At 37.5% G+C, this 27863-nt stretch overlaps 1 protein-coding gene across 3 annotated transcripts in view; it reads left to right on the forward strand.

Moving 5' to 3' along the window:
* The window catches only part of CTNND2 (catenin delta 2), a 521421-nt gene that overhangs the window by 349213 nt on the left and 144345 nt on the right, over positions 1–27863 (forward strand). For all 3 annotated transcript variants that reach the window (XM_058819679.1, XM_058819688.1, XM_058819696.1), the window contains exon 9: positions 8231–8363. In XM_058819679.1, coding sequence (XP_058675662.1) covers positions 8231–8363 — 133 coding nt within the window. The remainder of the gene's footprint in view (positions 1–8230; positions 8364–27863) is intronic.

Consider the following 27863-nt stretch of genomic DNA (forward strand, 5'->3'; position numbering starts at 1 on the left):
GCTTTGAGCCTTTCAGGGAACACTGTGTGTGCCAGCTTCCCCTCCTGTAGATGAATGTGGTTTCAGTCATTAACATTGGTGCTGTTAGGCTAATGTTTGAATGTTCCTGCTGCTTTTTTTCACTTTCTTTTTTTATAGCTGCAATGTTTAGGTGTTATCATACGTGTAGGGAAATTAAATATCTTCCTTTCTAAAATGCTTCTCCCATTTTCCTAGGGAAATCAGGGGTTTGTGGAGTAACATTTGTTCTTTAGAAAGGATACATTTCTATATGGCCATATAGGAGCAGAGGCTCAAAAGCGTTTTTTTTCCCCTGTTGTTGAAATACAGAATGGTTTAGGAGCCTCTTAGTTGTAACAGTAGTTCTGGTAAAGGAGACAGCTTTGATTTATGGGGCTGTGGAGGTGGAAAACTTCTCAAACCTCAGAGAAAGGCATTAAAGTAAATAATTCTGTCTGACAGTGTAAGTCAATGACAGAGTCAAGGCTGGAATCCCCGAGGTCTGTGTACTGTTCTGATCTCCTGCCTATGTTCCCACCTTTCTGATCTATGAGGAAAACATATCTGCATCTGTAACAGCAGTGCTGCCAGTGGAATAACATTTCACAATCTCCTGGAATCTGCCCTGTGATGTGTGAACTCCTGTAGATGGAGGGAGGCCAAGTGCAAGCTGGTCTCCCAGGGAAGGGTTAACTTGGCACATTTTCACAGCTGCAATGTATTAAGCTACTGTAAGGCCCTGTGGTAGTTGGAGGTCAGAAAAATGTTATTCATCACAGGAAAAAAGAAGATAAATTAGGCAGCTTAAAGACATCTTGATAGCTTAGCTAATTTGGCTCTTACTTGCTTTCGCAGAGGGAGTCCCTGTATATGCAAATACCTGCAGAGGAACAGATAAAACAAGTTTTTCAAGAGTTTCAACTCAACAGCCCCAAAAGACAAATACCACTTTCTAACTAAAACAAACTAAACAAACCAAGTAATACAAATGGGAAAGAGATAGTCTAAAGCACTGAAGTCCCTGCTCCAAACACAGTCTAGAGGAGAGATAACATTGTACCAGGTGCTGAGGGTATGGTTACCTCGCCGTACAGGCAACTTTTCTCATAAGAATAAGTAATGCAAGCTCCCTCACAAGGTATGAGAGAATTAATATATAGATCAGTACCAATACAGAGTGAAAAAAATATTTCATAAATGTTCATAAAAACAACATTTGTAAATGAAATGAGGGTAACCTTGAGTAGATGATACTTATACTCTGAATATAACCACGTTGTATTGAAGGCAGTAACCTGGAGCTGTAAGTAGTAACACATTGTCCAGTGTCAATTGATAATCTTTACTCAACTAAATCATCTTTAAAATCTTTTCCGCCTAATGAAATGTTCGCAAAATCTAAAGATGGTTCAGCTCCAGGCCATTTTTGTTATGTTGAAATAGTTCTCATCTTGCCTCTTCACATGCTCACCTCTTAGGGTTTTTTTAATTCTAAAATCTAAATAGCAGAAGAGTGATGCCTTATCAGAGAAAATGTCGAGGATACAAAGGCAGAACTGCAGGAGGGTATATTTGCCATTGTACAAGCCAGTTTTAGCCCTTTGCTGTATTCAAGATGTAAGTTTTTGAAGTACTGGATTAACCCTGAGACCACAGGTTTAGGGTTGTCTTAAGAACCTGGGACATGCTGAGCATCTCCATCGCTGCTTGACAAGAATCCTGTGCACCTGCACATCACATCCTTCTCTGCACCTCATTAGCAGACACGAATGTATTGTAAAAACCACATAGTGCTGAATCTGTGTAAGCACTACTGCATGGCAGTTTTAGTTTAGGCCACATGAAAGCATAAACAAAGGAAAATGTCATAACCCAAGAACAACATCCAAATTTTTGGCAGGAGTGCCAAAAACTTTTTCATGTTTTACATACAGTCATGTTGAATTTGAAAAGCTCTAACAAGAGCAGCTTTTCAGAAAGTGTAAAGAGCTCTTTTAGAGGAAGAAAGAAATGGTGAAGATTTGCAAGATTCTGAAATCACAGGTTTGGTGAGATGTTCACATTCAGTCTGTGTGATGGTGGATTACCTCTGACCAGCCCCACATAGGCTACAGTTTTCAGGTTGGAATAAACAATAACATATTTCTTTGTTTCATATGAACTTAATGTTTTTATTCATAGAAAATACATCTTCAGTGCCTTTTCTCTGTCGTCCTTCTGGTGCTTCCAAATTTAGACTAAACTATGTCAGATTATTTTGTTCCTTACTTTTTCAGTAAGTTTTGGCTTATCTAATTTGAAAGGACAAAAAGAGAAGCATAGGGAGCTGTCTGCTGATAAGGGTTTATTTCCCTCCTAAGGGGTTTGCATTAGGCCCAAACAGGCCATTACTACACTTTGTGCTGGGTTATGTGTTGTTTGTGTCACCATGGGTCTGAGGATGATGATCAATTGCTTGTTAGGGTTCACTCCTTTGACCAGGTTTGACTGGGAAAGTGAGTATGCTGAAGGGTTTTGAGGGTTTTCCAAGGTGAGAGGAAGAGAGATTGACATATCAGTTTTGTTTCCTAAAATTGAGTGCTGAAGTTACCCGGTATTCATGTGTTCCATTTTCAAAGTATAGTGGTTCTGCCTCCTCTCAAACTGTAGGAGATCATTCGGAGCGGGCTGGCAATCTCTGTGTATGTGTGTATATATATGGAGAAGTGTGTTTGAAAAAGAGAAAGTACTTCAAGGAAGCACTTCAAATTTAACTCACAATAAATTAAGTATAATAAGTCTGTGTTCTCTTGTGTTTGACCGACTGTCAGAGAACCACAGAAAGAAAATAAGGAAATGGAGTTGTTAGATGGCTCCTTCCTCTTTATATCACGTACATTTTCTGTGGATTATGTTTAAGTATTCTTGATTTCTTTTTCTATTTGGGTGTAACTTCCTATGTTGTTTTTTTTTTTTTTTTTTATGTACCAGGTCCTTAGAGAGAGATTCTTGTAGTATTGGTATATTGCCTTCCAAATATTTTAATAGAAGTTAATTTCTCCCTTTAAACACAGAAGCTGGTTCTTTGATCTTCTCTTGGCTTTTGATTAGTTCTCCTTGTTTGATCCTGAGCTACATGTAGTTTATTTTCTTTTAGTACTACCAGAAAACCATTTTCACAGCTCTCCTTTCTGAAATGAGAGAAAAGAGATTTTCAGACTTTATTGAATTGAGGGAGGAAGCAAACAGAAGGGTCTATGTCTGTAGGCATAAATTCAACAGAAAGTCTTTTAAACTGGCATTAACAATGCCACAATGTATATGAGGTAAAAATTGAGGAAATAATCTTAGCTCAAATTGAATTGCCTTTGCTTTTGAGCACCACTTCATATATGAAAAACTTTCCTTCTCCAGTTTAAGACTGTTTCACATGCATATTAAGACAACCAGAAACACACAGGCGAGTTTGGTGTAAACAGTCTTGTAATAAAAAATTGTGCATTCCCTTTGTTTGATAAATGCTTGGTGGTAGTTCAGTCTTTGTCAAGCATATGGTTCTTTATAGCGGGCGTCTTCACAGCACTGCCTTTGGGGAATGCTGCAGAGACAGGAATAGCTCTGGATGTCAGTGCTTGCCTGTGCCAACTGCCTGATCAGATGTGAATGTTCTGCTCTAATAATGTAAATCAGAAATAAGAACCAAGCTCTCGTGAGATTCACTGTGACCAATGGCTGGGGAGTAGACAGAGCCATCACACCTGCTCTTGCAATGCTTTGTAGAAGCAATCAGTATCCTTAGTTACCAGCTGGAGACCTGTGGTTTTAAAACTCACTTAGTAGCCTTTTTAAAATCAGTGCAGATATATATATGTAACAGGATTTTTGGTTTTGCTTTTCTGTGTACCATCAGCATTTTCAGTAGCGAAAGGAGAAAATTCTGGCATAATTAAAGCAAATATTCAGATGCAGTACATCTTCTGTGTTCAGCAGCACTTCTCAGTGAACCCACAGAGCCAATGCACCCAGCTGTATTGCAAACATTCTCTTTTAAGTTTGCATCTCTCTTACTTCCTGGTCTGTATATGTGATATGATAGCAGGAGCAGGACCTGTTTTCAGTGCATTACTTGCAGTACCCAAGTCAGCCTGGATTTCTCAGTGCTACTGCTTCTATGCCAGAGTTGTGTCTTGTGTAGAACTCCTCCTTGATTCTCTTCAGTTTTTCATAATATGGCATAGCCTTTTGGAATCATTCTAGGCATATATATTGCCAGTTTACATAGAGCTTTGAGCTCCCCCTTGGTTCCTCTTATACTTACAGGAGCAGCAGTCTGGTGTAATCCCTGGAACATCTGCCTTGGTCACCTACTTCAAGCTAAAACCTTCTGCAGGATTCAAAATCAGATCAATCCTACAATCCTAGACCACAATTTTCATAAAAAAAGAAGGTTGGAACACCTTGCTGTGTTCCAGTCAGTCTCCTCAGATGAAGATGCTTCCTAGAAAAAATGTACTTTTACAACCTGCCAAAATATTTGGAGTCCATGGGAAATGCTGCTTTCCAGACAAACTGTGAAGTTCTTGTACAGCTCGGATTCTCTTGTGGACAAACTCACACTGCCAGCAGAAGCCTTTGGCTGACCTAAATGGATTAGTGCTCTTACTCCAGGGAAATCATAGGCAAATGGTAGATTAGGAAAAGATCTTGTGTGTGCAGCTACTACCTTACTCTTAATTTTTGGATCAACCACACAGATACTTTGTTAACATTCTCAAAATGCCACACACCTCCTCAGATTCAGATTTACTCTAGCCTTTCAGCTTGTTTCACCATCTGTGTGGATTGCCTCGCTCAGATTTTGTAAGCATGCTGATGTTTTAATAAGGGACACAGGCTTAGATAGTGTTTGTTTAGGGTGTTCACTGTGATTTCAAATTCCGCTTAATTCTACTTTATAATTTTACTAAATGCAAGTTTTGTCAATTTGCATGTGACACAGTATCAGACGTTTCACAGAAATCAAGGTAGATTGGATTTTCATTAACCTTCTACTTTCATTAACCTTCTACTTTCCTTTCATCTCATCTCTGTCAAATACTGACCCTACTGCGTTTCGTTGGTAGGGAGTAAAAGATCACTCACTGAATTCCAGGTCTTTCCTACTAGTTGTTACTTTTTGTTTGGCTCTCTATTTTAGTACATTTTTTTTGTCATTTAAGTAGGTATGCTTGGAGGCATGGCCTTGATTTTCCCCTACATCCATGCAAATTGTTCCACATACATTTTGTGCCTTTGTCTTTAAGGAATACCAGTCCTCCTTCCTTCTCCAGGCATCTGCCAGATGACTTCATTAAGTAGTCTTTTTAACTTTTAATAATAAGGCTAAATTAAAAAAAATTAACCTATATTTAATTAAAAAAAAATGTTAATAGAGCTGCAAACTTGCTGTTCTTAAAAAAAAATCCTCTTTCTCATTCTCACTTTTTTCCACCTATAAAATGCTTATATAAAACAAATGAAAAATTTAAACTCCTAGAAACTACTCTTTCTTGCCCTGAAGGTGGCTAAAATTATCACAATTATCCAGGCAGCCCTAACTGTTGACAGAAGTTTTTGTTTGTTTTATGTAGTTACTGTATTTCACTTAGAAACTACTAAAAATAAAATCATCTTAGAGACCATCTGCTTAAAATGACAGTGCATACTAGGGCTAAATTTTTAAAGTTCTTTTCCTGCTTTTTTCATTATCTCTCCCAAAACTGGTTACTTAACAAACTCAGTATTCAGTGCTAAGGGCTTATTTTCTGAATTGATTTTCTACTTACATCCAGTGTGCACACATCCATTTGCAACAAGTAGCCATAATTCACTCATGTGCTGACTGCTTTGAGAGATCAAAGTGTAAAAGAAGGGAGAGCTTGTTTTCATACTTAAATACGATGTAGAGGCTTCAGGTACCTCAGAGCAATTAACTCTTCCTTTGATGAAGGGACCTTTTTCCTTTTGCCCCCTCATTGCCTGTTCTGTTCTGGATTCCAGGACATGAGGAAGACAAACCTGAGCAGATGGTTAGAGCCCATAATTTACCACTGCACATAATGGGCCTTTGGTTTGGTTTGGTTTTGGTTGGTTTGTTTCTTGGTTGGATTAAGTAGTACACATGTTGAGAAGGGGGAAATTTCCTTTTCAAGAGAATTTGTTGGTACAAGTTCCAACACTTCAACACGTACTGTAGTCTTGTCATTCAGGCTGTTTTCTTGTGGTATTTTGTGTGATCTCCAAATTACCCACACCTGCATTTAGCATCTAGGATTGAAAATGAGAATAAATAAGAAATGGAGATAGGATAATTAACTTGTCTTCAGTTAGTTTATTGGATTTTGCTCTCATTTCTTATTTTTGTTTAAACAAAAAAATCTGGAAGATGTCTTTGGTTTGTTTAGAGATGTTTTTATAGAATGCAGGTCTAACAGGTTTGAAGAACCTGTTAGGAAGTGTTAATATTGTTAATTGAAAGAAAGCAGATGTAAGAGGAAGATGCCCTGTCAGGTTTCTATGATCTCTAGCAATTCAAACATTAAAAAAAGTGTGCCCAGTGAATCTCTTTCTTTTCACCTGTTGACAGAGTTATGGTTAACTGGAAACAATGATGTTCACAATCTTTGGCTACTGAAGTTTGTAGCCTTCCCTGATACTTTTTACAATGTTCTCTAACTTTTCCAAGCATCAATTAAATGTTAAAATCTTTCTGAACTTATGCAAATAAAGATGTCTCTTGCAAAGATTTCCAGCAGTCTGTATCATCTAAAAATTCATTGGAATAGTCCATATGTGATTTATTACTACATCTTTATGGTTTCTTTGTATTAAATATTTAATATGAATTCTAATATTTATGAGTTAACTTACGTTTTGGCAGAGGAGAAATAACCAATGAAATTCTGAGTGGTGTTTTACATCTCATATTCGTATTCTGAATCTCCATAAAGACACAGCTGTAGTGACAACACTCAATCTGGCAAATGTCACATATGAGAAAAGAATAAATAATCCCTCTTTCTGTAGCAATTCATTATTATTGTAAGATAAGTCTTCCTTCCCTGAAATGTTGTTGGGAATTGTTGTATTTAAAGTGTGCTTGGGACAGATTGGAGAGATGCTGTGAATTCCCCTTGTGACGTAAACTTGGCCTCAGTGCAGAAAAATTTTTATAATTTAGGAAGGATACTGTGATCAGTATTATATTTAGCCAAATATTATAGCTGAAGTCTGCAACAGGTCTGCCAGGGTTTTTTTGGCAATGAGGTCCCAGATGATCACAGTAACTGCAACAGAGAACTTTTTTGTAAGTTACCTCTTTTTCCGAGTTTCCCTAATTTCCCTTTTTTAGCTTAAAAATGTATCACTAGATGGAAAAGGGTCAAAATATTTCTATGTCACAAAAAAAAAACCTCTTGGGGAAAAGGCATATAATAACTAAATATATCATGTAGACAGTCTGTGTGTATGTCTGGTTTTAGGGACATGAAGTCCAAAGCTATTTCCATGAATGATTTTACCTGTAAACCTAGAGTGGAAAAATTCACTTGAAGTGACAGATTGAATTTAAGTTCAGGTCTGGAAGCTTCATAATACAGACTGGGGCTTGTTCTGCATACTTGAATTCAGTTCTTTTACGTGATGCTAATGGTGTTTCCTGTTTTGTATGACTAAAGTAAAGTGCAAAGACTTGAGTGCTCAAGTAGGGCCAGAAACGTGTAAGAGTTTTACATTGACTGTGTCTGAAAAACAAACCCAAACAGAAGACAAAATTGGTCATTGCTTTCTGTATAAGATAACAATTGGTATTGCATAGAGACAGCAATAAGTAAAAAGGACTTTTTTGCAGATTAGCATTTCATAGCAAACCATTTGTGGTGATATGAGCATGCATTTTCTTTCTTTTAGTACATTAAGATTTCATGTAGCCTTTTTATTTAGAAAACTTAATCAGTTAGAGAACTAATTCCACAGTTACTTCTTCTGATACTTCTGAAAAACAAAGTGATACTTTGTTTAATTCTTTTTCCAGAGGAGTACAGCTTAAAATGACAAATAGCTTCAAATTTTATTTTAATGTTTGCTTTGACAATGATGGAGGCAAAAAAGATTTTATTTAGACATTTCTGTCGTCTTTGTTGACCTAACTGTTGGCACATTTATCCACTAATAGCAGATTTTTTGATTTCTTTTTGTATTTGCTTTTGCACAGAGAGTTTGGATGGCGGGATCCAGAGCTTCCAGAAGTTATACAGATGTTACAGCATCAGTTTCCCTCAGTACAGTCAAATGCTGCAGCCTACTTACAACACCTCTGTTTCGGAGACAATAAAATAAAAGCAGAGGTAAGATTTATAAACCCTTTTCCCAGCAGTATTGCTGTCTGCTATTTATCATCAACAATTATTTATATGTGCTTTAAAAAGCTTAAAAGAGACATCATGGATATATGCCTGGCTTTCTTTTCTTACTAAAGCTTTCACTTAAGTAATTTGTTACTGTTACAAAATGAAAAACATGCATAAAATACTGTTGTAACTTATTGTTTTATTTTCTTTGGAATAGTTTGATTGATTGCATACCATTTAAACACTGTATCATAGTTGTTCAGTAATCAGCTAGTGGTGTAGTCTTGATCTCTCTGAAACATATGGGCATTTCCCTAGGGTTCTCTGAGAGCCATCTAGACACTAAATACAAACACAGAATAATAAAATTAAGCAATAAATTTCTAAATCAAAGCATCCTTTAATGCATAATTGTGTGAATAGGTTTAATTTGGCTGTATTTGCAGCTTGAACAGTGCTCATTTGTCTGTGATCTTGGAATTCAGTGCAGATTGTATCTAAAATGTAATTCAGACATCAGCATACATCTTGTTCTGTACCTGTAGCTGACAGGTACTTCTTTCTTGTTTGTTCCCTGTGGTTAATGGGACCAGCACAGCTTTTGGCACAAGTTAAACAGAAGCTCTGAGGGATCTGACAAACACACAGCAGTCAATTAAAATTGAATGAGTGAAGCCGTTACCAGCCCCAGCTGCTTCCCCTGGCCCTCTCAGAGACACTGCTAATCAGGGACATGTGGTGTGCACATAAATCTGTGCCTCTACTGGCACCTTTTAGCCTGGCATGTAAAGGGAAACTGAGATCAAGATCTGCTACTGCCTGTTTGTCAGAACTGTGCAGTGATGCTGACTTGCCAGTGCTTCATCTTCCTCACCCTTAGCAAACCCACTCTATGGATCCATCCCACTATAGAACCTTCCCTTGCAGGCTTTTTCATGCTCAGGAAATTCCTTAGTGGGTAAGCATGTAGTATGATGGTGTTGGCAGGACTGCACTGGTTGCAAACATCACCTCAAACATCTTAGATATAGTAATAAAAATATTTGCATGAATGTAAAGTGAAGAATGTTTGTGCACTGGAGAAGAGAACTCTGGTACAGGTATCACTGAAGATTTTAACTGCATGCTCTCTGTGTACTTGACTCTCATCCTTATTCAAAAATAAGTTCTTCAGTAAAAGAACTGATAAATCTCTGAGAAAAGAAGTGAAATTATTAGAGCACTTTAGTCATTGCACAATTATTAGAGCACTTTAGTCATTGCACAATCTCTGCTGGCTCCTGTTAGCCATAGATTGAGACTCCTCAAGTAGCTGTCCCATTTGAGGGAGGCAGATGGTGTAATTTCTGTTGCTAACCATTTAGGAAAAAAGGGGTCTGATCACTGTTGATCTCACCCATCCCAGCAGCCTTTGGACATCATCCCTCGTAAGCTTCAGGCTCATGAGCTGGGAGGGTGAAGGTTGGTAAATACAAGCACTAGGCAGCATTCAGAGCTTCTTCTGTGAGAAAGGATAACAGAAAAAACAAGGATTCCCCCATTTCATTTGTTATTATTCAGGACTTTTATATACCCCTCACTATGTAATAATGCAAACTGCTATGTAAACAAACCAAAGTAACTGTCTTAAAACAGTTTGTCTAAGAATATGCTTTCAAACTTCTGGTACTTTGGACTTTTGTAAGATGACAAAATAAGGGGATGTATTGTAATACTTTCCTAATGCTTTGTGGAGCTTTTCAGTCTAAAGCACCCAACATTATCAAACTATTTTATCCCTCTCTGTGTCTATCTATGTACCCACCTCTGTTGTTTAATATCAAGTCCTGTTGTGTTTAGGTCATGCCTCGCAGAGCACTTGAAACAGTTTCTGTGTTTGCTTGTTGGGATCAGGGTCTACCCAAATGGCTCAGAAGTGTGCCTAGTGCCTGCTCGACCTTCCACTGAGTCAGTTTCTCAAGGAGCCTTTTTTGTGAGAGTTCAAAATCCTGTTGATAAGGAGATATCACAACAGATATCTCAGGTTCTTCATAGGTGTATACCTAGCCAGAGGAGCTTGAGCAGTCCTGTCAAACCTGCCCAGGACAACTCCTGTGATAACTGTTAAGGATGTATCTGAATTATGAGTTGAATTATAAATAATACACCTAAATAATACACACTGATACCAAAATTCTCTTTTCTGCAAAGTATTTGTGTTGTAGTTATGCATCATGGCCAGTCCTCCTCTGTGTGAAAACGACCACATTTTATATTGAATTCCTTCTAGCAGCATTCCAGTCCTACTGCACATGGTTGCAAGGAATCTTGCCAGCCCTGACACAAGGAAAAAAGTACCAGGATACAGTATATTTTCCTTACAATCTCTTACTGAGATTACAGAGCAAAAAAAATTCCAAAACTTTCTTTTAAAGCAGAGAAAAATGCTCTTTGATGAAATACCTAGCTTTAATATAGCAAAGGACTTGGCTAAAGATAAGAAACTCTCTTGGTGGTCTTTCAAATCCTAGAGAAAGGACAAACATAAATATGTGTAAGTAAAGAATAGCTGCTGCTATTTTGTGTACCTGACAGCCACTGAGGAAAAGGCAAATGAATTCACAAAATAAGTTTTTAAGTGTTAATCTTTAATGTACACTTGATCATGCATGAACAGAAAGAATAATATTATACAACAACTTAGTTTGTTTACCTGGTTGTATTGAATTTGAAATGTAATGCAATTGTTAAAGTTTTAACTCTGGAGTTACCTGAAAAAAATTTCTCTTACCTTTGTCACTTCTGAGCATCGAATTCTCACACTGCAATTAATGGCTATTTCATCCAGAGTTTCTGGAAATAACTGTTCTGAAATACTTCTTTTTTTATTATTCTTTTAAACATGATTTAGACTCTATCACCTATCCAAAAAGATGATTAATGATGTTTCCTCTGAACGTGACCATTGTTTCAGTCTTGTTTTTTGTATAGTGGCAGACTTGTCCTACTCTCATAAATTAGTGGGATATGTATAAAATTTCTCCTCATGTACTTGGTAGGACAAAGGCCTATCTTCTATTCCTTTTGTGGAAGAGTGTCACCTAAAATCTAGAATCTATTTCTATTAGAAATAGATAATAGCAGCTATGACTATATGCATTTCTGAGATTCCTAGTATCTTTTATGGTTTTACCATTATGTTTTTATCTTCTAAAATATTTCAATTTCTGTGGCTGAAGTGTGGAACACTACCCCTTGCTTCTTCTGAACCCTCCCCTCAAGTAAAGAAGTGGAAATGCTCTCCACAGAAAACATCTGAGAAGATGCTCGGTCAAAAATGTTGGATGCACGACTAGGGAAACTAGAGCTATTTTTCCTTTCCTGACCATGTTCTTTATAGTAGGTGTTATTTCTAGAGCACATTGATCACAGATGTGCTTATGAATTTGGTGATGTCACTGGAAATGTGCTTTTATTGCTGCATCAACATAAATGTCCCACCCAGTCTTACATAGCAATGAGGTCTGCAAATCCCTTTCTCTATCCTTAAGTACTTCAAAAAAAGTTGGTAACTGTTTATGTGGAGATGTCCCAGGCTGATTGCTAAGGTTATCAGAAGTAATTTTCTTTCTCACAGAGTAAGAAAGAGTGGAGTGAATTAGGAGTGGAGCTTCTGGAGTGAATTAGGTTCTGTATTTCTATTTTTCCCTTGTCAGCCCTGATCACAGCAGAACAGCAATAGGCAAGTGCAATAAACACTGGCCATTGATAAATATGGTGGTGTTACTTCTTGCAGGTGCTGCCACTTCTATGCTGCTCAGAACCATTCAGTGCAAGTCTTTATTTCAAAGTACAGTTGTAACTGCTGCTCTAATCTGAAAGTTTTTCACAAATGCTACTCCTGAGTCTCCTTGAGTCTTGCTGACTGCAAGGCAGGTGCTATACATGTTCTCAGTAGTGCTTCTCATTCTGTGCCTTCATTTTTATTCCATGTGCTGGGTGTTTATGTGGTGCTGCAGATATTAGAATGGAGTTGAAGAAATTGGATTGTTTTTGCTATTGTTTGATAGATAGATTTTTCATCTTCCTTTGAGTAGTGACCAATCATCTCTGAAGGTCTCACATAAGTAGAAGGGGACAAAGGGAGGCAGAAGTCATAATATAAAGATTATAAAAATTGCCAGGCAGCCTATTTCAGTTAGGCATAATAATTCCAAAATTGACAGTCTCAGAATACTTCAGTAAATTCTTCTATAAATGAAACACTGGTAACAGTGAAGAATGTAGCTTAAAGGCAAAAGGGAAGGAGGGAAGAAGTTTTGATCAGATATTTGAAAGCAAATGAAAAGCCTATCAGGCAGAAGAGCACAAGAAGACCCTTTCAGATGGCATTTTTCTCCTCAGGAGAGGCTCTTACACCAACAATGGTGAGATTGTGAGCAGGGCCAGAGTAGCTGCTCCTGGATGCCAAGAAGGAACAGACAGGGGATATAGGAAAGGAGAAGCATTTTAAAATACTCCACGGAGAAAATTTCTTTAAAAGAGCACATTCTATTAAACACAGGGTTCATTCTTCCACAGCATTCTTTTCTTCCTATAATGACATTTTCCTCCTTTGCATGAGGTCACCATATAAAAGGATTGAATTGTGCAGTTTCACACGCCAACACCATTTTGCCCTCATGGAAAATGGCAGCCTGCCATCAGCTGCAGAGGTGTAACAGTTCACTCAGGGGTTTTGGCACCAGTGATTCCCTTCCTCAAGCTAGGAAATTAATTTTTGCCAGCAAAGTCACAACACTTGAGATTCTTGTCTCAGGAAAATAATTCAAAGATGCCAAACAAAAGAACAGCAACTGCTGAACTGTCCTGCCTGAAGCCTTCCCTTGCATCCTTAATTAATACTGCTGAATTGGACAGTGTCCTCATTATCTTGGAGGGCATTTCCATAAACTCCCTTCAGAAGCAAAGTATCAGTCCAGACACTATAACATGGAATTGTAAAAACTAAGTGACCGCACGTTGAAAGCATCTCTTTTCCCAACTCGTTGAAGCCCATCATTCACAGTCATTTTGTCATTAAACTAAAGGTATTTCTACATCTTCTTCCGTGAGTCCTTTAGACTGTGCCCAGCACCCTTCCAACACAGTACCCTGCTTGTTCACGTGTCCGGCAGTGGACATAAACTCCATTAGCCCCTCATTCATCTTCTTTATAATACACACAGTTGCAGTGTCGTAGTGACTTCGATGCTGCCCATTGCAACATAGATTCCTGATGATCAAGGATACTCACATACCTGTTTCTAGCATGGTTTTCTCCCAGGGAATACTTGCATTTACTATGCGGTGATGGAGAAAAAGTTGCTTTTAGACATGCTGACTGACAGAAATCTTCATAGTATTTCAAAGATCCAGAAGAGTGATTGGAAGTGCTCACATCATCCTCAGAGGGTATCTTGATTTGAATTCTAGTGTTCTGCAAGATTCCCCTCTGTTTCCATAAGGATATCAGAGAAAACAGATTATCTTACCATGCTGCAGGCTTGGGGAAGAGAGTTACTGGAAAAGCTGGAATGCTGCCCAGCAGGAAAGGATCTCCACCTGGTGCTGGTCAACAGCCAGCTGAACATTAGCCAGCTGTGCCCAGGAGGCCAAGAAGGTCAGTGGCATCCTGGCTGGTACCAGCAGGGCAGTGATTGTCCCCCTGCACACAGCACTGGTGAGGCTGCACCTTGAGTACCAGTCCAGTTCTGGGCCTCTCACTTACCAGAAGGACGTCAAAGTGCCAAAGCATGTCCAGAGAAGGGCAGCAGGTGAAAGGGCTGGTTGTGTAGATGTGGCACTTAGAGGATATAGTTTGGTGGTGGACTTGGCAGTGCTGGGTTAATGCTTGGACTCGAAGATCTTAAAGGTCTTTTCTAACCCAAATGACTTGATGTTCTTTTTTCCCCCCTATGTGTTTGAATAAGAATTATAGTTCTGGATCCACTTTCCCATACATAGCCTTGCTCTTCTCCTTTTACTTCTAAAATGTCTTCAGTTAAAGGCTGGAATGTGGCTTGTGCACTGGTGATCCTGTCAGTTTTCCATTAAAGACGTTATGAGAACTCCTTTACTTTCTGCATACAAGAAGATATAGTATTTAATTTAATCTCACAGGTGATACTGTAAAGCACTGTAGTAATTGCAGAGAGACTCTACAGCATTTGTTGAGAGTGCATTTTAGTGCAGACAACACCTGTATACTTTCGGAGAAGTTTTACTTCCCTGTTTGGTCATAAACATTTTGTTAGTACTCTGATAAGTACCATAATTTTCATATATTAAAATAACTCTATGGGTAAAATCTCACAATTTGAGAAATACTTCCCTCAATGCCTTCACAAGGAATTTCCTATTGTAGTGATGATTTTTTATATTAAAAGGTGCTTGCCTGTACCTGATTACTAAAATGAACACTGAGATCTTCATGCTTTTGCTTACCTGTGTTTGGATTACTGCAGTGCAGTTTGGGTCTATGCCCACATTCCCCTGGGCAACTGTGTTCATCTCTGCAGGCAGACATCAAGCAATCCATTTTCAATACACTTTCTGTGGAGTTTTCACTGGTAGAAATTACTTAACTGAAGTAAAGCAGCACCCAGTGGCATACCCAGAAACAGTCTTTGAATTTTTCTTTTTATTTTTTATTTTCTAAAGCCTCATTGACAATTTTACAAGACTTGCCTTTTGCGTTCTTACTGATCTCTGGTTTGTTTTCTAAGAAGTCAATCAACAGTTGGTATATAGTTTTGCAGTAAAGGTTGGAAGATTTTATTGATTATTTAGTGTCAAATATTCAAAGACAAAATGCTGCTTGTTTTGGGTTTTTTATACTTTACTCTCAAAGCATTTTTGGAAATGATCCTTTGATTTGTCTTTTGTAAATTGTCTTAGTTTGCATTGTTGAAATAGTTTCTGCAGCAAGGCTTTCCACTCTTAGCATCTTGTTATTCAACGATATGATTTTACACTGAGAGAAAGTTAGGTGTAACTTCCATGCAGAGCCATCAACACCCCCAGGTAGTCTCACTCTTCACAGTAAGGCAAGGAAGAAAAGGCATGCAAATAGATATATGATTACTTCTTGTCCCACTGTGTTCAAGGTTTTTGTTCTTTAGAATGAGGAATGCCATTTTTCATTCTATCTCAAAATTTATTTCTATTTTAATATTAGTTTTTCAAAAAGCTGTTGAACTACTTAAAAAATGCATTTCAGCCAAGAGAGGCTGCACTGTTACAGTATTTCTGGTGTACTGCATATACCTTACAAGAGAAGTAACTTTGAGTGTCAAATAACTGACCTGCAATTACTAAATGACATTTGGTCGACTGGGTGGTTGATAATTACAAAACCAAACTGTGACAGGAATTATGAATTTGATCAATTTGAGTATCCATTGCTGTAGGTTTCTGTAGCACACGTATGGCTCAAATACTCCTATCATGCTGTGACATGAAAAAAAATCCCCACATATTTATATTTCATTAGCATCAGACAGAAAAGAGAAAGGGGTCAATGTGTGAGAGTATCACAAATAGCAAATATGTCAAGTAAAAGCTGTAGACATGAATGTACTTGAAATTAAAAGGGTTTATAGTGAAAGCATTTGATTAAGTTTCAAACCCATGGCCCATTTTTAGCTCTGTGTGACAATGGGCACTCTTGTAAATGGGGATGTTAATTTTTTAAATATTATTACTATTTCCTTTAACTCTTCTTAAGGGTTCTAAGTTGGCAACAACCTGTCAATATCAACTCCTACATGGCTTCAGGATGAAAACATTTGTGAGGGCTGTTCCTCTGTTGTGTCTTGACCCCAACCAGCAGCTAAACCCCACGCAGCCGCTCGCTCACTTCCCCACAGTGGGATGGAGGAGTGAAAAAAGTGAAAAGTAAAAAAACTCAAGAGATGCAATAAAGACACTTTAATAAGGAGAGCAAAAGCCACATACACTAGGAAAGCAAATGAAGGAATTAATTTGTCACAGCAAAACAAAGAATTTCCTATTCCATCACTTTGCATGGGCAGGCACTTTGCCTGGCATCATACATCTTGTGGTATTCTTGCAGTCCCAGTAATTTGAAGTGGTCTAGAGGGGCTGAAGATATCTTTTCCCCTGTCCTATTGGAAGAGCTCTAAAGCACCTGGGACTGCTGAAAGATGAATCCACTTTTTGTTTGAAATAGAAATTATGTCCTTTTATTCTCATATGATCAAAATCCCATCACTTGGATACACTAACTATGGCTTGTCCCACCTTCTTACCTTCTTTCCACAGAAATTTTTTTAGAAAACTTAGTAGTAGAGTAGCCCCTGTTTTCTGCTACTTCTACATGGTTTTGATTTTCTTCTTTTTTTTTTATCCCATCTTTTACACTATGTAACCACTTGTGATCACTCTGCTCCCTTCCATTTTATCCATTCCAACAATCAGTAGCTTGAATTCTCTTTCTCTGTTAAGACAGGCAGATATAAATGGTTTGTCTCTACTGAGCAAAGCAATGATATCTGTGCTTCAAGCTCTTCTCTATTGACAGGTGTACAAGAGAGTTTATATGACAGCATTTCAGTATCTACAGTGCCAGTTTGAAGTGTCTCATATGTCTGCTCTGGATGTCCCTTTATGCCATCTCCATGATACCCTCTCTCCTGTTTCAGTTGTGCATAGAGTACAAGCCTGTGGCTGAAAATTTTTCTTCTTTAATATTAACTAGAACAGGTGAGGCAGAAATGGCTACATTGGTCTTGACACAATAGTCTATGTTAACACTGTTAAGACCACCTAAATATGAGTGGTCTTAATTACAATGCTAATAAAAACCCAGTTTCAGTCACTTTACATAAGCTATTGTAATTATGTTTCTCGGTCTACAGACCAACACTGCGTTACTAAATAATACTTATGAAAGTATATCACTCTGTTTTTTTCTTGCTAATATATTGTCTTAATTTTGCTAGTAACTTCCAGATAAAATGATAAAGTGGTAGACCTTTTCACTTTTTCACAGGAAAAAAGTGTAAAAGTGTACTTTCTATCTGGCATTTAAATCTTACACTGCAGTCTTGTTTTCAAAAGCAATTCTGAATGCATTTCTGTGTTTCTTTTTGCCATCTTACTTACACAGTACCATTTTATTATAGTTCTGTTTTCTGATGAGAGATGATATTTCTCTTTTCATCTCTGTCTTGTGCACAGTCTTTACACTGATTGAGACTGAGTATTAATGACTGTCACTGAGTGCTGTGCTGTATCCCCATAATATGTGCTTTCTGTAGCACTAAAGTGTCATTTCACACTCTGGGATCCCTCTGTGATCATTAAACCAATGTTATTCTTGATTTCATCATCGAGATACTGTGCCTGAATTATAATACTGATTTACTGTGTACCTGGCATATATTTCACTCGACTTAAGGAAAATGTTCCATTTGTTCAATAAATGAATTAATGACAAGCCCCACAGGAGTAACATTTTTTATAAAGGGGAAAGGCAGATTTAGGATGTTAAGTTGGGATGTTAACTGAACATTGCACAGCAAAGTAGTGGGAGATTGCTGGGGCCAGTTCATGTCTTGTAATCCTCTGCTCTGCTAAGGATCTTGATAAATGCTTTGGGTTTATGGCAAGAATTATTTCTGTTGGAAAAAAGCTTTAGTCCTGTAAAGTGACATGATTTTAAAAAGAAGTAACTATGAGTGTATTATTTCATAAATGTAATGGAACATCTAGTTGTGGTTGGGGTTTTTTGAGTTAATGCTGGGTAAGCAAAAATTAGATATTTTTCTTGCCTTACTGTTTTCAGTTGTTTTGTAACATCTCATCTTGAAAAGAGATTGAATCAAGCAAATTTGCAAGGTGACTTAAAACATTATTTTATGAAATTGTGGGCTTAATATTGAGAACATATGTTAGTGATTTCATCTCAACACTGCTTTACACTGCTTTTGTGTTCCTCCTCTCCCACTGCCCAGTTATTCCCTCTCCAGGGACTAACCAAAAGGACAGTATTTTTCCCACTCTTCCAAGAAGTTTATCTCTAAGGTTTTTCTGATAGTAATAGTCAGCAACAATTTTTTAGAGTGAAAGTGAGCCAAAATTTTATATATATTTAGGTAATAGTACTAGTTCACAAATGCCTGTGTTTTATTTGGATAATTGCAACTTTGCTCTTGGTGCTCTGCTGTTAATTCGCTACAGTGGAAGCTGGTAGCAGCTGTTCACAAACATCTTTGGGATGCAGAATTTGACCTTTGTTCTGCTGCTGTTTAGGATCTTGATTCTGGTCTTCTTGCAGGCTGAAGGGAGAGTCTGGACAAGAACCTGTCTAGACTCTCTATTTATCTGGGTTTAGCATCCATTCCTTCAGTCTGCCTCACTGGAGATGGGAGTACTGGGTAAAGGTTTCTATCTTTTTCATCTCTGGGCAGCCAGAATAAGCACCTAGAAAAGAATTTCAGTCAACGAATTTGATAAGGAAAAAAATTCAGATGTGAATATCTGGTGAAAATGCTTTTCATGCAGTTAGAAGAGGAAAAAAAAGCAGTATAATGTGTGCAAGATGAATGCCTTTGTGCTTCTTTTGTGATATGCAGCAGACACAGAAAGAGCATTGCACTGTACTGTTCTTCTCTCCACTGTCTGAGGAAAGCATGTCATAGTTGTATCAAAACATTTGCAAAATCTTTATATTTTGTGTTTGAAAATATTCGGTGGTAGGGAAAGAATGGTAATTCGCTGAAAGACAGTGTCATTTGGCATAGGTAGTGTGACATTTTGAATGGGTAATAAATATATTTGCAGCTTTTTCAAGCTATATAGTGGATTTCTTTCTATTCATAACTCTCCTGCCAATTGCTTCTCTGATTTATTAGACTGATGTGTGAATGCAGAGGATCACTTTCCTATTGTAGAGCATATTTTTTATTACTGTTATCATCCAGCAAGCCATGGTAAGACTTTGCACACTATATATAGAAATAAAATAACCTAGACTAATATCAGTATCTGTAATTTGGTGCTTTCTCAACATATCTCTACTAAAAAGGTTGACAGCAAAATGATTTCAATAAGGAAAATCATAGTCCTGATAAAAAGGACCTGCCAAATGAAACTTTTAAGGTAAAGACCATCAGTTGATCTTCAAAATGTGTTGAAAAATACCAAGAGATGTCTGTTATTTAGCTACTGAGAGTGGTGGCAGCAGAAGGCACAGGTTTGTAGAGACATAAGAGAACCTAAGGCTCTAAAACAGAAATGCCCACCTTGAATCCAGTACATATATTCTTTTTTAAAAAATATTTATATATATATATATATATATATTAAGTTTTGCATATGGATCTGTGGGTAATACTAAGTGTATTAGCTGTGAGGCAGGTGTTTCCTTGTGCTGACTTTTACTTAATTTATAAAACTCATGTAAATGGGGAAATTGAGGAAAAATTCTGCTTTCTGCTTCACTGAAATTCTTAAACTGCAGGTCTTAGCCTGCCTTTGTGAACTTAGACAAAAATTAAAATTTTATGTGCCTGGGCTTCTGTTAGCAAAACTTCCTACCAAAGAGGGATGTTGTTAGAATGCGTTCATTAGCTCTTGAGGGAGTAGCTTGCTCCCAAAATACTTCAGGACAGAAAATTCTCATGTGACACAGAGACTCTTTGAAGGATAATACCTCATTTCTCAGAAGAGAGCACCTCACATTCAAATCACTGTATAGAATGTCTTGTGAGCAGAGGTCATCAGATGTGATGTTCAACATAATAAAATGTAAATGTATTTTTAATCTGAGAAGAGGCCTTTTGTTTATTCTGTGAGGCAAACTCAGGTAGCTACAGCAAGCATCAATAGAAAGGAACTTCTTGAATTTCCAATTACAGCTGAAATGTCAGATAGAGTTGTTTTGTTGTTCGGGCTTAAATGATTGGGAAAAAAAATTCTTTGATCTTGTTTGTGTTCACATTGACTAAATCCCATTTATTATACCCTTAATTGAATAGAGTGAACTACAGCTTCAAAAATTTTCATATGTCACTGAGGTGATGTCCTTTGTTGCTGTTAAAATATTTGAAGTGATGTACAGCTATCTATAAAAAACTTACTTTTGCTTTACATTTAAAAAAATTGAATTTTCTTTATTTTGTTAAGCTTCACTAGATAGCTGGTTATAGGAATACCAGGATGTTTTTAGTTTAAATATATATGTCAGTTCTTTTCACCAATAATAAATGTAAACCTTCTTTCTCAAATAGATAATTCATCATTTTTAAATACCAGAAAGAATGATCCAAACCATTGGTGTTAATCATAATTTTTCATTTAATGTCAGGCAGCTCTAAATCTGTTGATTGGTTGAGTAATGCCAATGGCTTTGCATCCTAAATTAATATTGCTGTTGCACTATCTGTGAAGTGCACACTGCTGAACCTTCTTTGGCATTCTGCACTTTTTGAAAAACAAAGACCCTGAATCAATATCAAGTAGTTGCAATACCTGCTGAGGGCTTTGGCATGTGTGGATTTTATCATATTTATGTGTGCTCCTCAGTTTATAATGTAGGTCAATGCCAATCTGTTAATTTTAGGAGATACTGCTTTTAACAGTGGGACTGCAAATTGCTTTTCTGATGCCTTCTCAGTCAGACAAGCACTAAAGGTCAGCTCTGTGCTTGCAGTTAGAAGTGTTATTTGGAAGATCCCACTAGCCCTTCATGATTAGAGTAGCATACTTGTGTTGTCCTTCAAATGTAATGTTTTTTGAAAGTATTAAAGTGCTTTACAATTATAGGTAACTCAGGCCTACCCAGGGATTTTTTTTTGTAAAATCTCAAATCACATGAAAACTTTGATTTATGATAGGTATAGCCTTCCTACCAAGCATGAAAAACAAAATGTGTCACAGAGCAGAATACATTAAGGCTTACTGACTGAGAAAGCAACAGATTTATTCATACCTTCTCAGGGCAATTTTAGAACATGATTTTGAGTCTCCTCCTGTTCAGAAAATAGTTTTGACCCTCTGTCAACCCCAGGCATAGATCCCAAGATCTAAAGAGGTCACTTAAGAGACACAGGGAAAAAAACAATCTGTACTCAGTAACAAAAATAAGATACCAACTCCCGAAAAAAAAGCTCCTGAGTATTGATCCCATGCTTTGCATCCTCACGTCACTCAACCTTTCCACCAAACACCCACCTGGTTTCTATAGACACAGAAAAAGAGATCCCCATCCTTCTCCACACAGTGCAGTTTAACACAGAGGGAACAATTCTTGTTTCATTTTAAGCAGAATATTGTATATATACTGGTAGTTGAATTTATTTACATTATGCCTGTTCACAGCTTTATGTTACCTTTGTATCTGATCTAAAAAGTCCTAGTGGGAAAGCCATTCTTAAATGGGACCTACATCCAAACCCTGATTTAGATCACCTAAACAAATTAGACTTTGGAGTTAATGCAGCAATTTGCATAACATTCTGCTTTATTTTCAGCTAAAATTGCTCAGCACTTTTTTAAACCTGTAGCAAATTACTTCACTAATGAGGCAAAATTACCCTGTGATGTTACAGGTGAATTTGTCTGTAATAAATCTCATGTGCATTTGCAATGTACAGATTTTGCATTGTCTACCTGCTGTTCCATAGGCACATCAGAAGAAATAATGGAGAGGACTTAAAGTTTGAACCAGTATATTTGTCTTAAGGGATGTGCTGCACTAAATATTATTCCCATATTTTGTTTTTAAGAGTTGTTTTCTCCCTTCCACATCCATTTGAAGTTCTAGGAGTCAGGCCTCTGAAACTAGCTAGCAGTGGGGCTGCTTGTCTTCCAAACCCTTCTCCAAAAAAATAGTGTGGTTCTTACCCTCTTAGATGGAAGTCATTTTAGTAATGTAAACAAGACAAAGATAAATAACTTAGAGAAATTGTAACTGCAGTAAAATCATGAAGAAATAGAATCATTTCATGGATATTGTGGATAAACAGCCAGTGAAGTCAGGTTGCTGTGCAGCCGTCTTGGCCTTGGCTGCAGTGCCCTGGTGCTTGTGGCCAAACCAGTCAGCTCACACAGTGAGCCTGAGAAGAACAGGGTGCCTGTAGTCAAAGAGTGTCTCACTACACAGCCTGCTACCATTTAAATATTCTTGGGAATTTGGTTTGGCTCTTGTAGTTTCTCCTTCCAGCACTGGTGGAACAGAGTTGCTCAAAATCCATTCATACATGAAGTAGTAGCACTTGCCCTGCTGGTTGGAAAACCAGTATCTAAAAACATTAAAGCCAGTTCTTACTAATTGTTTCCAGAAGCAGACTTAAACTGAATTGTCCTTTTAATTTGGTGTTTATTGCATACATAACATCACCAGTGCTAGCAGGCAGTTATTTTCTAGTTCTGTTCTATATGTAACAGAGTAGCATTAAAAACAATTCCATGTGTTTAAATATGTGTATTTTGATATATTAAAACATGCTTTCTTGATAGCAGAAATGTCACAGAATAAGTGGCAGATGATGTGGTGTGTTATGTCAAACTGGCAATTAATATCTATGATATGTAGAAAGAATTAATTGTTACTAGATTTCCTTCACCTCCTCTGGATGAAGAGTTACTCAATAGTGATTATTAAGAAAAATGTAGAAAGTAAGCATCTAACCGTGAATTAATCTTTGAATTAGGAATGTGGAGCTGTTAATAGTGGAACACTTAATGTCTTACTGGGAAGAGGAGATTGTGTTATTTTAGCAGCACACTTCATCATTCTGTCAGTCTAACAGGTTGTTTTTTTTTTACCTATTCCTCTTTCTCTTCTGTTTCCATTATATTTTACTTTGTTAGGCAGGGTACTCAAAATGAAATGCAGAAAAGGATGTTTCAGTTATACCTACTGGCAAAATTTGAACAATATCTCAGATACCCACTTGCTGACTATAAATAGAAGAGGACGGCTGTTTTGGTTTCTGTCACAGAAGTATTTTTAGGCTGTTTTGGAATACTTCATTATCTAACAGTCTTTGGCTAAACTGTTTAAAACTTGAAGCTTCACTTTTCTTTCTTTTTGTATCTCTAGCTCTAATTTTTGTAGCATTCCAAGGGATTCCAATTGCAAGAGGCAATTTCCATTATGTAGTGATTGAAAGAAAGGGTTTTGCTTCTTTTCTTTGCTGCTGGGAGGAATCGAATAATTTTCACTCCACATATTTCAAAGAATATATTTCAAAATTGGGTTCAAAACCTTAGTGAGAGTCAAAACAGATAATATCTATTTGTTTTAACTTTGCTTCTGCTGTTGCAATAGCCAGGTTCCAGGGCCAGATTTCTCATAGCTTGATATGAAGAGAGGTCACTCACCTACATTTTGTTCACCCTGGTCTCACCGGCATCTATCCTTGAGAACCACAGTGTCTCTGATAGCTCTTTCCCACATCTCCTGTTCACCTCAGCTATTCCAGCTGAAGGTTCACTAGTGTTATGCCATTGTTAGCAATTAGGATTAATAAGAAGGTAAAACAAGGTGCAGTGATCAAATGAGGAGTGTGACCAGACACACATGGTGAAGCACAACTTATTTACAGGTGACCAATCCCTTTCATTGTGCCCTTTTTCTATTTCCTCATGTTGTTCTTCCCCCATGCATTTGGAATGACTCCCTTTTTCTATCTTTGCCCTTCTGCTAAACATCCTGTGAGTCTGGCACGTTGCCACAATCCCATCAGCAAGCTCTTTACCTTTCCATTCCTTCCTCCCTTTACCAATTAACAAAGCTCAGGCTGAACCTCCCCAAGCCTTGGAGTGGTTCCTTCAGCAGCCCATTGAGCAGTGACCTCCCAGACCTGGTGTTTGGCATTGTCCCTTGCTCTGCAGGGTTTGTGTACATCAGTGTGGTTTATTACTTTTCCCATCTCATCTCTGTTTATACACTGGACAGCCACTGAGCAGATGCCCTCACAAAACAGGTGCCTCTACATTCCAAGTATCTACATACCCTTCACATCCTGCATTTCATTTCCTTCCACACATTTAGACAATCTGTTGTATTGAATTGGGAAAGCAGGCTATCAAGAATTCATATGCTAAAATCTTACAGTAATCAAGCATACATATATATATATATGTATATAGATATAGTTTCAGACATATTGTTGATGTCTTATTGACTTGTTTTTATCCTCACATATGCTTCAGGCTGGTCATGTGTAACTCCTGGTAGATTGAGTGTCTAACAGTCCACTCTTGGGATGAACACCACTGAGTCAAAGATAAACCTTGAAACAGATAAATTAATTTCTTATAGGCTCTTGGCAAGGGGTATAGAAGCTGTCCTTACTAAGAACATAATTGACATCTTCACTGCCTCCAGTAGCAGCCTGAACCCCTTCTTGAATCTAAGTTTTATTTTCATAGTGTGGATGCAAATACATGTTCTCAGATGTAATGTAAAAAAACTTCGTATTATGCCAGAGAAGACTGTCATCAAGCTGACATGAGTGCACTTTTGTCAATCTGTGTACTGGAGAGTCTGGCACCTATTCCTGTCCTGTCTGCCTGTGTTTTGGCATCAATGAGCCTGGTCAAGTGCTTGTGGCCAGCAAGTAGACAGTGACATTAACAGCAAAGAGCCAACTTTAAAGGAAAGTTTGAAAATATCCTGGTTAAAGGAAACACAATTCCTCAGATGAAAGAAGAAAGATGCATTCTTCCATGGAAATAGTTTTTTTCCCAAAATTTATGTAATCTCTGTTCTTTCCGTTTTCACTTTGATTGGCATAGATTCCTAATCACAGCTCTGTATTTAACAGCTCTCTAACAGTGTCTTCCTAAGACATCTACAAAATATTTTCAGTGAGAAAAAGGAAGGAAAATAACTTTCAGAAATTACTGGTATATCCCTGGATTAAGAGAGTTCTGAGAAAGAACACAGAACAGATTCACCTAGCCTTGTTAATATTGTTAATCCTTCTCCTCTGATCCTCTTTTTTATTTTTGAGAAAAGATGGTGTAAAAAGAGAACAATGCATTTGGGACATGGGTAGATGCAACTGGGCATACTCAGTTGCTGGGGAGTTGAAGGTCATTCTTTTGGGATCAGAAATGGCTACCTTAGGGCTGCTCTGTGTGAGAGTAGAGTTGGTCCTCTGTATCTCCTGACAAATTGGTACTCCACTGTTCGTTTTTATGGGTTAAGCAGACTCTGACATATTCTATTTTCTTTTCCTCCTAGATGTAACAAGGCAGCAGCCACTGATATGTCAGTAAATATTGTATTAAGAAATGTTTTCTTCATCTTAAGTTAGGAAAGAGACAGAGGTATCAAATTGGGATTTGGGATTTGATGCCCCATTGGTGCAAATTGCTGCTTATCCATCCATCCATCCATCCATCCATCCATCCATCCATCCATCCATCCAGGCATTTTTGGCATAGACATTTGGCAGTAGCACTGCTGAATTCACTGGAGCTGTGACTAACTTAGCTGAGATCTGCCCCAGGAGACGAGGTCAGAATTGTCCTCCTGGCTATGGCTCTTAGCTCCCTTAAGGACTTGAACAAATAATTTCATTTCCTTTGTGTGTTGCCTCTATCTCAATACATTTAAATAGATCCTGCTAACATCCATCACAATCTCACAATTTGTCAGGCTTACTTAAACTGCTGGAGAGTATAGTTCTAAACATCTATATAGATATTTGATAGAAGCATGAAGATGGGGTGAATAAAGTCCTGTTGTAAAAAAAACAAAACAGCCAAAGCAAGAGAGGAATCCAGATAAAGAACAGCATCAGAAACTGGGCTCCTAGTTGTGAACAATCAGCTCCATCTCTCCCTGCATGACACAGTTACTCTGCCAAATACCTGAGCTTGGAAATTCATGGAAAGTTTGTAAAATAAATCTTCTATTTCCTGGGTAAGAATAGGTTCTTTCTTCAGTAAAATTCAAGAAATTTTGTCAAGTTATGTAAAGCGTTATGTAACAACTGTATGTTTCATTTCTGTTGTGTTACCCTTTTTTTCTGACAGAAATGCATTTTAGATTAATATTTAATGTCTTTGCTTTTAAGAAGCTGTCTTTGAATCACTTTAGTCTGCTGCTGGCTTCAGGTTCCTGGGAGAGGAGGAGCTGCATGAGCTGAACACTAGTGTGCTGTCAGCTACCATAACTGGAAAGGGAAGGTGCAGCTCAGGAATAGTCTCAGTGTTGCAGAACCACACATTTCCCTTTAGAAATGAGCAGAAGATAGCAAAGCCTATCACCTGAGAGCACCCACAGGATAAACTGCTGGGGAGCATGAGATGCCACTTGATTATGTGCAAGGGGAAGAGTGGGAAAAACAGCATAGGCACAGAGTCCTTCTGAATGGAGACAGAGCCCTCTGAGTCTTTAGCTGAATTGTAGCACACAAAATGATTTTTCTACAAATTGATACTTTTTCATTCTTACTCCTTTTTTTTTAGCAGCAAAGCAATTAAAATATTCATTCAACATATTGTGGTTTAAAAATATAATTCACAAAGATCAGCAGGCATGTTTTCATTCTGTCGTTCCTGATATTACTCATCACACCAGGCAACTCATATATTTTTTAACTGTATTCTTTCTTCTATGAGATCTTGTTTCTTTTCCAAGGTTGAAGTGTGAAGCTCTGTGGTTGATTCACCTTTTGTAGAACTGATGCATAAATTTTTGTTCCTAGTCTTTTTAGTAAATGTCATCCATTTTGTCATGTAGGTGGCTCTTCATGTAGCATGCTTGGTTTTTAAAATCTGGTTAGTAGGGGAAGCAAATGTATTTTTATATGAAGGTTAAATGGTAATGGATTGTGAAGCCAAGCAAACAAAACAAAACAAGCAAGATTCACCCCATGTCTCTCCCAGATTAACTTGGTCAATTTTTTTCTGGCTCAGAAATGAGCTAATTATTTAATTGCAAGTCATCCTGTTCACATGGAAAATATTTGACTAGTGATATAATTTGCAGCACCTTTTCTCTTTGACCTGCTTTTCTCATTTCTAAACTGAAAGAGGTCATGTTTTCTCTAAGCAGCAGAAGCATAAAGTCTCAAAAAGATTGGTGAATTTTTCTGCCTGAAATTGATATATTTTACCAATGTCCATTCATATCTCTTCATGCATCATGTAGTGCCAGCTGCTGCAGTCTTTGAGGTGACCTGCATGTTGCTCAGAAAGTTGCACATTAGTACTGATATAATGCCTATTTAAAGAAAAATATCCTAGTTTATCTTTAAACACTATCACTTTGGCATTTAGACCAAAGCTGTGTGGTAACTGTATAGACATTACTTTTAAGCTTGATCTCCTAATAGATTTTATTGTATTTTAACTGTTTCCTTCTTCCGAGACTTCCCCCAGCAGAGCCCCAAGAACACACATCCATGCAAACACTGCTTCACAAATATTTCAAATTAATTTTTGTTGTCCTAAATGTAAAATGGCCAGCTGAAATGCCTGGGTTGTTTT

This window comes from Ammospiza caudacuta, chromosome 1 (genome assembly GCF_027887145.1).
Source record: "Ammospiza caudacuta isolate bAmmCau1 chromosome 1, bAmmCau1.pri, whole genome shotgun sequence".
NCBI lineage: Eukaryota > Metazoa > Chordata > Aves > Passeriformes > Passerellidae > Ammospiza > Ammospiza caudacuta.